At 32.1% G+C, this 11,478-nt stretch overlaps 3 protein-coding genes across 8 annotated transcripts in view; 1 reads left to right on the forward strand and 2 right to left on the reverse strand.

Annotated features, from left to right (window-relative positions):
• The window catches only part of LOC136785863 (serine-rich adhesin for platelets), a 33,871-nt gene extending 30,107 nt beyond the window's left edge, over positions 1-3,764 (reverse strand). The window contains exons 1-3 of one of the 5 annotated variants that reach the window (XM_066747181.1): positions 3,186-3,760; positions 2,594-2,651; positions 2,040-2,168 (exon numbers count right to left, since the gene is read on the reverse strand). In XM_066747181.1, coding sequence (XP_066603278.1) covers positions 2,040-2,138 — 99 coding nt within the window. In that variant the 5' untranslated portion in view covers positions 2,139-2,168; positions 2,594-2,651; positions 3,186-3,760. Of the gene's footprint in view, positions 1-2,039; positions 2,169-2,593; positions 2,652-3,185 lie in introns of all 5 variants that reach the window. The other 4 variants (XM_066747184.1, XM_066747186.1, XM_066747185.1 and 1 more) reach the window with 4 other exon arrangements.
• A 381-nt stretch (positions 3,765-4,145) lies between these two features.
• On the forward strand, positions 4,146-9,230 carry LOC136785862 (BOS complex subunit NOMO3). 2 transcript variants are annotated; one of them, XM_066747179.1, is made up of 14 exons: positions 4,146-4,369; positions 4,452-4,551; positions 4,636-4,764; positions 4,845-5,011; positions 5,077-5,230; positions 5,291-5,693; positions 5,767-6,043; positions 6,136-6,317; positions 6,501-6,963; positions 7,044-7,236; positions 7,317-7,462; positions 7,530-7,653; positions 7,728-8,090; positions 8,169-9,230. In XM_066747179.1, the coding sequence occupies exons 1-14, from the start codon at positions 4,224-4,226 to the stop codon at positions 8,874-8,876; spliced, it is 3,555 nt and encodes a 1,184-aa protein (XP_066603276.1). In that variant the 5' UTR covers positions 4,146-4,223; the 3' UTR covers positions 8,877-9,230. The 2 variants fall into 2 exon arrangements, with proteins under 2 accessions (XP_066603276.1, XP_066603277.1); XM_066747180.1 differs by having other exon boundaries at positions 4,147-4,369; positions 6,519-6,963.
• Positions 9,231-9,379: 149 nt separating this feature from the next.
• On the reverse strand, positions 9,380-10,421 carry LOC136785868 (general odorant-binding protein 69a-like). Its single transcript, XM_066747192.1, has 6 exons — positions 10,269-10,421; positions 10,088-10,163; positions 9,937-10,025; positions 9,760-9,862; positions 9,613-9,677; positions 9,380-9,515 (listed from the first exon to the last, which is right to left on the reverse strand). The coding sequence occupies exons 1-6, from the start codon at positions 10,326-10,328 to the stop codon at positions 9,498-9,500; spliced, it is 411 nt and encodes a 136-aa protein (XP_066603289.1). The 5' UTR covers positions 10,329-10,421; the 3' UTR covers positions 9,380-9,497.
• Positions 10,422-11,478: the final 1,057 nt, after the last annotated feature.

An 11,478-nucleotide genomic window follows, 5' to 3' on the forward strand; every position in this document is an offset into this window, starting at 1 on the left:
TGTTTTTCTCAGTTAGAGGTTTAGATTTTTAATACAGGACTCGAGTTAATTTATCGAATAGCAATTCCGACAGGAATCATTTCAGGATGATACGACTGGCAATATTTAAGTGCTGAATCAGTTGGTTGGAATTAAAAGGTACAGCCACCTAATACATGATAATAAAGCTGTGCCGCTACGTGGCTAGCATTTGACCGCTAAACCTTTCGCCTAGCTGCTATTGTCCAGGTACGTGTTTCGACGATGAAATCCCCTTCGACGTATATAATCATTTAAAGTAGAATTTACAGTCGACCGATCACGTCGTCGAGCTACGGACGGCAGATCCCTTTTCGCAATTCTTATTCGTACAAACCTGAGCATCAAAAACCTGCATAAAATTGTCAACGTTCGATTTGAGTCGTGGACACGAAAGTATTCTGAGATAAACAAATTGTCTGTGTACAGGGTGCATTGGTTGAAATGCTCCAAACATAGATGCAACGATAAGAGAATTTCCAAGCTTATAAGAGACATTAATATTTTGTTTACAACCTTTTTGAAATGTTTTGATATATATATATATATATATGTGTGTGTGTGTGTGTGTGTACAGAAAAATCTTATCAAACATTTTGATAGTTCCGATAGCTATAGCGAGGTGCACGTTTTCTTGCATCTATGTTGTATAGGGCGTTTTAACTAGCGCGGGCCCTGTACATGTATATTATATATACGTTCTCCATTCAACGTATAGCTACTTTAGCGCAATGTGGATCTCTTTCATATAAGCTTACGGTTTCACTGCAATGTACAGACCAGTGAACCCATATTTCTCCTTGCTTTGGCTCTTTCCTTTTACACACTTGTGCCTACATACTTCATGAAAACCGTAACGCATTGTTCACGATAACAACCCAATTAACGAAAAACCTTGAGTTTTTAACAGTCCATTTTTAACAATAAAATGCTTTTTAGTGAAAACTGTGCGTTATTTATAAAAAATATATCCGGTTTCATAATGATGGATAAAAAAATATTGTATTAGAAATTTTATTAATGAAAATGTCCATTCGACATTCTTCTCCTCACTTATATAAATTTTATAAGTATAATATTTTAACGTAGTTATGCTTCGCTATGGCCTCTAAGCGCTACGAATAAATAAACCGGAAAACGTTATTTTTTTTTTAATATTGTAGATGGAGTATATAACGAGGAAAGCCTTATAAGTTCTGATCCATGCCTAACGTTCTATTACACGACCTTTCCTATAATGTTTCCGGTAAACAGTGCTCTGTGGGAAGTTTAAAAACAACAATGAAGAAACGGATTCCATGTGAAAATTAAAATAATTAGGAACAAAGAAATTCTCAGCTATTTCACGCTTTAACATCTTCATACTTTTCTTCAAGTAGCAGCTGATGCTTTTTGTCGAGTGAAAATTGCTTAGCATTTTATGATGGAATAATAAAACTGTACAGTTTAATTTTAAAATGCACGATATTTTCATTATTTTCTTTCCTTATGACGTGAAAGGAATTAAAAGTTATAATCGTTTCTCCATATTTGAAAATTATATAAAAAATTATTCAAGAAAAGTTTAAAAAGTATCGATTCATTTTTGATGCACTATACATTTAGGGAAGATTCGGAAAGTGTACAGGTTAAATTAAATATTTTCGGCTTCCAGATGGCTGCAGCATTAAAGTATATTGATTCGTCGATGTCACGCAACATTCAAATTTACTTTATTGATATATAGGATGGTTCAGAGTTGATGATCAAGTTGCAAATCATATAAACAGAACGGCTGATTCCGAGAAGAATCCAAAAACAATGTTTAAGAATATTTATATTTTCCGAATTTTATAACAATATGTTTAGTCCAAGTGTCTACGTAAATTGTTATGCTGCTTGGCAAATTTTAATAATATTAAAAAGTTGTATAAGGATATTTAATTGCAAATTACAATATATAAACGCTGCTTTGAAGTTGGCCATAGATAATTCCACACCCTGTATATCTTTGTATATATATACATATAGGTTGAATTTACCTTTTTGGAGGGCTTTTTGTCCATAATATGATACGAGGGTGAGTCGCGATGACCGGCTGCGAGAGCTGCACCCCCTTTACGAGACACGCATTGCCCCATATAGATTGTCCAACCTCGTCAAAATGCAACCTTAACAAAAACAGCACAATAAATTAATAAAAATAACATAAAACCACGATCCTTCGATTCTAGCAAAATACCAATTATACATGTACTTAATAGCCTCACGCCATTAAAAATAATTTTCTCAACAAATAAAAGCAATCAAGCTGTTTTATCCCAAACAAACACTGAAAGTTTATAATATACAGCATATAATTATATTTTTACAAAGCTTCATAAACCTGAAATTCAATAGATAGAATATCAACTACAAAGCAATAGACGCAATTACACCAGTTTTATGTAATTGCAATTATTCTTATTGAGAATCAACGAAGAGGAAAAGATATATAGGTTAGTAATTATTGCACGCGTAGATTTTATGTCCAAACACCAGTTTGCCAGATTATTAATCCACCAAAGAATAGGGCACAGTATAATTATATACTTACAAAAACCAAAATCCGTAAGAGTCTATGTTCTTCTTACTGGATAGATCTCTCAAACACACTGGAAAAAAATATACTCCTACTTTTACAAAAATAAATTCTAAAACTAAACCAAACTAAATAAAAAGCTTCGATTAGCTTTCGTTCGTGCATACAAATCGAATGTTATCGTGTCTATACCAGTGTATAATATTCCGAAGCTCATTTTTTCACATCGGGAGAAATTAATTTATTCCAAGAAAGAAATGTCTCATCATATGCTTTATCTCGCTATGATTAATCCATGATGATTAACCCATACATCTTAGAGCTGTTAGTTTACAGTCAACTTGTCAACAATCCTCAAGAACTAACAACTCAGTTTAACATTAGAAAAAAGGAATGAGATTAAAAATTAATAAATTAAGATCACACATGTATACGAAATTTCAAATATGTTATTCCGTTAATTCTTATAGCTGCAGGGATATACTAGGTAGAGAGTTGGAGGAAATAAACTCATAAATTTATCATTGGTAAACAGTGAATGAACAAGAGTAATATTATAGGATTTGGCTAAGAAAGTAACACAGCTAAAAAATTTGTTATTGCTTACCTCGTCTAATACAGCTAGATCTTTCACGTAATATGTAAGAGCTGTTGGTATACATCGTAAATGACAAAACAGATAGCTACAAGCAACAACGCACTTCTCGTGTGAACATGTCACCAACGAATCGCGCTTACACGTTTTACAGGTTGGAAAATTGCCTCAAGAGACTCTTATATATGCACATATATATAGATATGTATATGTGTATTGTATACTTGTCTTGTCAAGAGGAAATATAGGTTACCGCTCCGTTTTCCAACTTTCTTGGCAATTTTGAGTAATTTCACCAACTAGACGAAATCTGCTTGCGTTTTAATAAAGTGCACAACCTGTCACACAACCTGTCACTCGATTTTACCGATTGGAATGTGAGCCTGAAGTCGTGAACTAACGTGAACCGTGAAGACAAGCGAACAACTCAAAGGAACGGAGCAGAACTACTTATTTCTGTAGTGTCTGTACTTGAAATGACTCTGTCTGTGTGGATATGGAGGGGCTGCTTTCTGTAGTATGTAGTATCGTGTGATTGGTGTGCGGACTGACTGGATGGAAGTTACGAATACTTGGTAGGGAAGGGAGCGTATATAGGGAGTACATACAATGGAGGGTAGGGAGAAAATACATAAGATTGATCTTGAAAGCGTATATATATTTATATTATAAATGTGAGAGAAGGTATGATGAATCGTAATTATGTTTTGTTATATAGCTCAACAACTACATATATGGATGCCCCCTGCAGTGTGTCCATCATGTTGCAAGTAAAAAGTGGGAGAACCAATAAAATGAGGAGCCTTCTTTCGGAAAGTAGACAAAATGATAGGAAAGCAGAAATCAGAGTTGCGCATTGGTTGGTTACTTCACGTGCTATGCTATATGGCCATGTGTGTGTGTGTGTATCTGTATACATAAATATATATATGTAATAAATTTTTGATGACGGAATAGTATAGTGTTTGATTATATATGTATAGGGTCGACTTTTGGTTTAGCCACGGTGGTGATTGTCGTCGATGATCTGTTATATATAATTCTATAAAAATGCTTTATAATCGGTCTAATTTTCTTATATCTTTAATTTATTTACAATACTTAATTGTAAACTGCTGTGCTAACGATATTCTAGGATGCGGCGGATTTTTAAAAAGTCATGCCGATATTGACTTTTCTAAAGTTCACATTAAATTGTAAATAGAATTTTTTGAGGTTATGAGATAGCATATTATATTTTATTTAAAAAGTGTTGACTTAAAATTTTTTCCATTTTAGATATACAAAATCTGGGAGTTTAAAGGATCAGACAGAATGTGCTCCGAATAATGGATACTACTTTTTACCTTTGTACGATAAGGGGGAGTATATATTAAAGGTTAGAAATAAAATGTTATTACACTGTTCATATTAATTTATTGATATAAAATAAAATCAAAGGAAACGATTTTAATTGTAATAGGTGGATCCTCCCATTGGATGGAGTTTTGAACCAACAGAAGTTTTATTAAATTTTGATGGTTCGACAGATATTTGTAGTAAAGGAACTGATGTAAATTTTACTTTTAAAGGCTTTGGCATTGCTGGCAGGGTAATTCAACTTATTTAATATCAGGGCCCTGTCAAATGTATTATGATATATTAAATGCTGTTATTGTTTTTTCTTTTAAGGTTGCCAGTGCTGCTTCTAAATCTGGTCCTAATGGAGTTACAATCTTTTTATATACTGAAAATGATAAAAATGTTCCAGTGGGTACAACAACCAGTGCTGAAGGTGGAACATTTTACTTCACTCCAATTCAACCAGGAAAATACATTCTTGTTGCGACACATCCTATGTATGTTCAAAGTAATAGTAAAGTATAATCCAAAAATTTAATCATTCTCCTGTTTTGCATTTAAGATGGTCCTTAAAAAAAGATATGGTTAGAGTAACAGTAAATGAAGGAAACACAGAACTAGAAGATGATAGTTTAGTGGTCTCTGGCTATGATGTAAGTGGTAGAGTTACTAGTGAAGATGAAGCTGTTAGCGGTGTATCATTTATATTATTTGGTGTAAGTATCTGCATACTGTTTGGTATGAATTTTATTTTAGTAAATGTCTTATATTTACAGGATGGCACAGCTGAAAAGTGTAAGACTACTCCAATTCCTGGGTATGAATCTCAGAAGCCATTGTGCCATGTTGTATCAGATCAAAATGGCAGATTTACATTCCCTGTAGTGTCTCCTGGGTCATATAAAATAGTACCTCATTATGCTGGTACCCAAACCAAATTTGATGTACAACCACCAACACTGTCATTTAAAGTAGAGCACAGTAGTGTTTCTCTACCTCAAGAATTTAAAGTTACTGGATTTACAGTCAGTGGAGTTGTTTTAAATTCTGTAAATGGAGCTCCATTAGCAGATGCAAAAATTTTCTTATCAGGAAGAGAAGTTGCAACTACAAATAAAAATGGAAAATATCTTATCGATAACATGAAAGCTGGACAATATACCTTATTAGTAAAAACTGGTTTGTGTAAAGCTTTAAAATTATTTACAAGTGCTATATAATACTTAAGAATATAACATTTGTATTTTTACAGCGGATATGAACTTTGATGAAACGATAGTGAAAGTGTCTACTAGCTCTCCAGAGCTTCCTGTATTGGTACCTACAGGGTATAAAATTTGTGGGAAAGTAACACTTTCCGCAACAGGAACTTCACACTACAGAAAATTAATTATTCAAAACACTGCTACAACCTTTTATAAAGAAATAGACACTAACTCAGGAACAGGAGAATACTGCACTTATCTTCCTACTGATAAATATCACTTAAGTGTAGTGGTGAGTGCTGAAGAAAAAGCTAAAGGGCTCCAGTAAGTTTTAAGTCTAAATCTCAGAAACGCTTTAAAGAATAGCTTACCTGCTTTTACTTAATACTCTTGTCTTATATGTATATATTTTTTAGATTTTTCCCATTACAACAAACAATAGATGTAACTTCTCGACCTATCTTTAATATCAATTTCTTGCAATTAAAAGCTCTATTAACCGGTACTGTAAAATGTATTGAAAGAGTAGATTGTAGTCAAGCTTCAATTACTTTGAAAGTATTAGATGGAGTCACTATAAAAACAATTCAAGCCAAAGGTAAACTATGCAAATATTACTATTATTCATAGATAGTTCATAATAATGTTTACAGAAAGTTTATAGTAGCAGCTCTATGCATATAAACAAATATCCCATAATAGAATTTACTATATTTGTATAAAGTTGCTACTATAGCTCTAACATATTTATGAGCTTTTCTACTATTTTTTGTCTGTGAAGTTATTTTTCGAAATTCAGATGGACAATACCGGTTTTCGGATGTATTACCTGGACAGTACGAAGTATTAATCGATACTGATATTTTCTGCTGGGATAAATCTAGTCATAAAGTCTCGGTAACGTCTGAACATGCAGAAGTACCATTATTTAAACATACTGGATTTTCTGTTACATTTATTTCATCTCACGATACAAATATTGAATTTACCGAGCATAATGGAAAAAAAAACACTTTATCACTAACCAAAGGAAGTACAAGACATTGTGTATTTAAACCAGGAGCATATGCATTTGCGCCAAAAGGATGCCATGTGTATGCTAAATCTTCGTATACGTGGAATACAAATGAACCTTCACCTATTATACTTTCATCTACCGAACATACGCATAAAGGAAGCGTAATAAGCTCTTCGGTCATTGATGGAATTAAAGTTAAAATAGAGACCAATGATGATGTAATAACGTAAGTATGTTTTGCTTAACTCTACGAAAAAAACTAATAATTATATCATTTGTTAATTTGATAAATTTTTTATCATTTAGAACTGATGTACTTAAATATACGAACAAGGATAATATTTACAAATACGAATTTGAATTTAAAGCTAAAGCTGACAATATGTACACTATAACACCTTTATCAGACGTACTTTTGTTTTCTCCACCTTCTTTAAAAGTATTAGGAGTGAATGATTGTCACTATGATATTGCTACATTTGTTGGTGATATAGGAAAGGTAATTTAAAAGATTTATATTCTAGAAATTATTTTTATTTAAAAGTTTTTTGTCTAATGAGTTCTAACATCGTTTTTTAGATTATAAGCGGAAAGATCTCTCCGCCATTGGAAGGAGTAACAGTACAAATATTTGGAGTCGATAAGGAATTCCCAGTGCACACTTTAGTAACACAGAAAGAAGGAACTTACAATATTGGTCCACTAGATGGAAAAATAGATTACAGGTATATTTTAAATTATGTTATAAATAATATAATATATCAATGTTTAACCAATCGACTGTTGAAACAGTGTTACTGCGGAAAAAGAGGGATTTGTGATAGCTGGGCCTAATACAAACGGAGTGTTTTTAGCTCACAAACTCGCAGAAGTAATCGTACACGTATCCGATCAGGCCGATAAATCAGCTTTACAAGTAGAGACAAATTTATTTTTTATTTATTTTACTTGATTAGTTTCGAGATATTAATAAATTAAATTAATTGATAGGGTGTTCTCCTTTCATTGTCTGGTGGACAAAATTATAGAAAAAACAGTATAACGGGAGAAGACGGAAAATTAATTTTTAATTCTCTATCTCCTGGAGAATATTATCTTAGACCGATGATGAAGGAATATCGTTTTGAACCACCATCCAAAATGATCAAAGTGGCCGAAGGAGCAACAGTGAGAGTAGATCTATCGGGGAAAAGAATTGCTTTTAGTGCTTATGGAATTGTCACATCATTAAACGGTCAACCAGAAACAGGTTTGCTAGTGGAAGCTCAGGGCCAAGGAAATTGCTCTAGCTATCAAGAAGAAGCAACTACTGAAGACACTGGTAATTTTAGGATCCGAGGTCTTCAACCTTTTGTAAGTAAATTGTTTATCCTTCATAATTATAAAGTTTTAGCTTTTTGTGAATTATAAAAATGATTGTAATTATTGCAGTGCATCTATATCATACGTCTTAAACCGAGCTCGGAAGCTAACGCGCATATTCAACGGTCTAGCCCTGATAATTTGATCATGCCAATTACAAGTGATATTCGCAATTTGCGTTTGGTCGTTTTCCATCCAATTTCACGCACAGATATTTCGGTGCACGTTGTAGCAGAGCAACCAGAACATTATCGTACACTCAAATTAAAATTATGCAGAGAGGATATGCCTGATTCCCCCATCCATATCTCGAAGCTAGACTCGCAAGCTTCTTGGAAGCTCAGTACTGACCACAATCCAGGATACTTGATTCATTTCCCTCCTCTACAAGCTGACAATAAGAAGTATTTTGTACAGCTGGAATCGTCACTTTTTCAAAATTTGTATAAATATAGGACAACTCCTGTATATTTTGAAGCAAATTCTTCGTTTAAATCTGTAAAATTAACATTTAGCGCTGAAAGGAAAGTTGACCAAGGAGACGTCAATCAAACTTCTATAATAGCTTTGCCTTTTATAATGCTCATTACTTTGGCATTTTTCAATCGCGAAAAACTGTTAAACTATTTAAATGTGATCGTTGAAAACTGGTCCAAGCCTATACCCACTGCCAGAGCATCTGTACCGGCCATTCCTATTGACCCTCGGGCAGATGATATTATTGTTGAACAAATTATGAATATTAATAAAAGAAAAGTAAAGCCGCGTAAAACATAGCATTCGGATACAATATAGGGGATTTTCATTAGTATGATTTATTTCGATACAAGACTGCAATTTTAATAGATTTTTCATCTTTAATATAAAAATATTGTTTCTCTAGATAAGTTTTTTGTCAACTTGTATTTATGTAATATCTTATTTCGCGTTTATCTCATTATACCAGGTGTGAGATTGATTCATGCTAAACTGAAAACTGTAAATCAGTTTATTTCATAAAATCTCTTTTTATATTTACAGTTTACGATTTGACATAATTTAATTTTACACTCGATACATCTAACAAAATTTGTATTAGAAAGTTGAAATAGTGATGTAAGATAAGATATTTAAATTGATATAATTTATTGAATTCATTGAATATTATAATAAAAAATAAGGGTGATAAGATTGTTTAAATCAATGTGTTAATGACATGAAACTTTCAATACTTATTAAAAAAAATTAAAAGTATTTTGCAGTTCTTAACAGACGATTAGGATGGAAATAAATTTAAACTATTAAAGAATTCATTTTTATATTATTTTAACAACTCATTTGTACAGAATGCATTCCTTTAGATACAAACAGCAATAATCATAAATGTAGTCTGTTCATATTCACATGTTGTGGAAATGCTCAAATTGTAAAGTAAATCTGTAAGAAAAGAAAGTTATTATTAATGTTATTGTATCAAAATATACAAAACTAATGTTAAGAAATCTTGTCTTAAAAGTAGAAAGTAAAAATATACCTGTGGATTAGATAAGTAAGCGCACTTATTCACATTGTAGGACATGTCGCACAAATCCTTACCGGCTAAAATTGAAAGCACAATACCCATATATAATACATTCTTCACTAAACTCATAATAAATAATATATATAAAACTTCACTCACTAATCCCTTTGCAATCTTCGACAACTTTTTCGGCGGCTTTCCTCGCACTAGCGGGTAACATATCCAATAGAAAATTGAAATTAATTTGTCCAGATTCATCCAACTATAAGAAATTTGTTTAATTATTAGAAACCTCGCTTATGAATATATAAAATTATTGAAAAGGTGTATGTGTACCATTGTAAGCTCTTCAAATACGCATTTAAAGTAACACTTTAATTTGTTGTCATTCGCAAAGATACCTTTCGATGTATTGTCGATTACATCTAAAATAGTGGAATACATTTAATTTCAATATTCATTTTAACAAGTAGAATGAAAAGATTACCTTCTGCAACCCCAGTTCGTTGAATACATGTTCTACGTAGGTTTGCTGTCACCATTTTAAGTAGTTCAGGTGTTTCCTAATTAATACAAAAGTGGCTTAAATGCTTTTACGAAATAAATAATTAAATAACATAGCATTTTAAAGAATTTATATTACTATCTGTACATTAGTATATGCTTACCCCACATTGTGCGACAGCAATTAAACCTGCCAAACTCAATACGAGAAATAGTTTTGTCATTATTACAAAATAATACGCTGAATTGATTTTGGGAGAAAAAGTTATATAATACGCAATCGACTTTCTGAAATCTTTACGAAGAACTAAGGCCGTTTTATAGTTGCAGCCAGTAATAGTTGAATATGCCAAACGTAACTATTACAAAAAATGAATTGTTCTAAAGTTCAAGTTTAACGTATATGTACGCATCGAACGCATCAATCTTCCATCAAATCAAAACAATTTTCTTGCCTAAGATTCATTATTATGCTGTACTGCGTACACGGCAATGTTAAGAGGATCCCCAACACCAACATTACTCACTGGAAACGTGTATCATGGGGCATTACCTCAAGATCAATTTCAAACTTAATATTGAATTATAGTGATGTCACGGGCAGCTCTTTTTCATAGAATATTCAAATTTTTGAAAATAATAAAAAAAAAGAGACAAGTTTGAAATATTTGCTTTCATAATAAAAATATATTTTTAAAATTCGATTGTTTTACCAGATTGAACAGCTCGCGACGTCATTAAAATTTACACGCAACAAGTTTGATATCGGTGAAGAAATAACGCTGTATCATTGAAACGCATTTTACATCTTCGTTTTGTATTGTCGATAGAGGGAATCCGTTAAATCCTTAAAAATTAATGCAACTTTCAGAACTATATATAAGTATCATTTATACAATAAATGAGTATATTGATTGAAAAAAAATTATATTTGCTTCTCATCATAAAAATGATAAATTATAAGCTTCTTTTTCATTGAAAAAATTCGTTATGACTCAATCTAATTTTTGCCGATATTTTTTATTACGCATTACCTTATAAACTACAATTATATATATATACTCTGCAGCACGGTTTTCATTTTTACCTACATGAAGAATATCAATAAAAAAAAGTAACATGTCACGTTGTTGAAAAAGTGCATTCTCTAATTGACTAACAAACTAAAGTATTTGCTTAAAAAGATAGCATCAGTGAATCGTAAAAAGAAAACTTTCAGTTTGGAGCGCTTGAGGCAATTGGCTGATTAATGGTAAGCTGTTCCACTAGCATATTGATTAATGTAGTATGCATCATATTACAAACTCAAAAACAGATTGGCAGTTGTTGATCCCGTAGTACAATCATATTGTCTGCAGTTTTACGTGCGCGACT

This window comes from Prorops nasuta, unplaced genomic scaffold (assembly GCF_024137725.1).
Source record: "Prorops nasuta isolate Cenicafe-Biocafe unplaced genomic scaffold, Cenicafe_Pnas_1.2 PNAS00003, whole genome shotgun sequence".
NCBI lineage: Eukaryota > Metazoa > Arthropoda > Insecta > Hymenoptera > Bethylidae > Prorops > Prorops nasuta.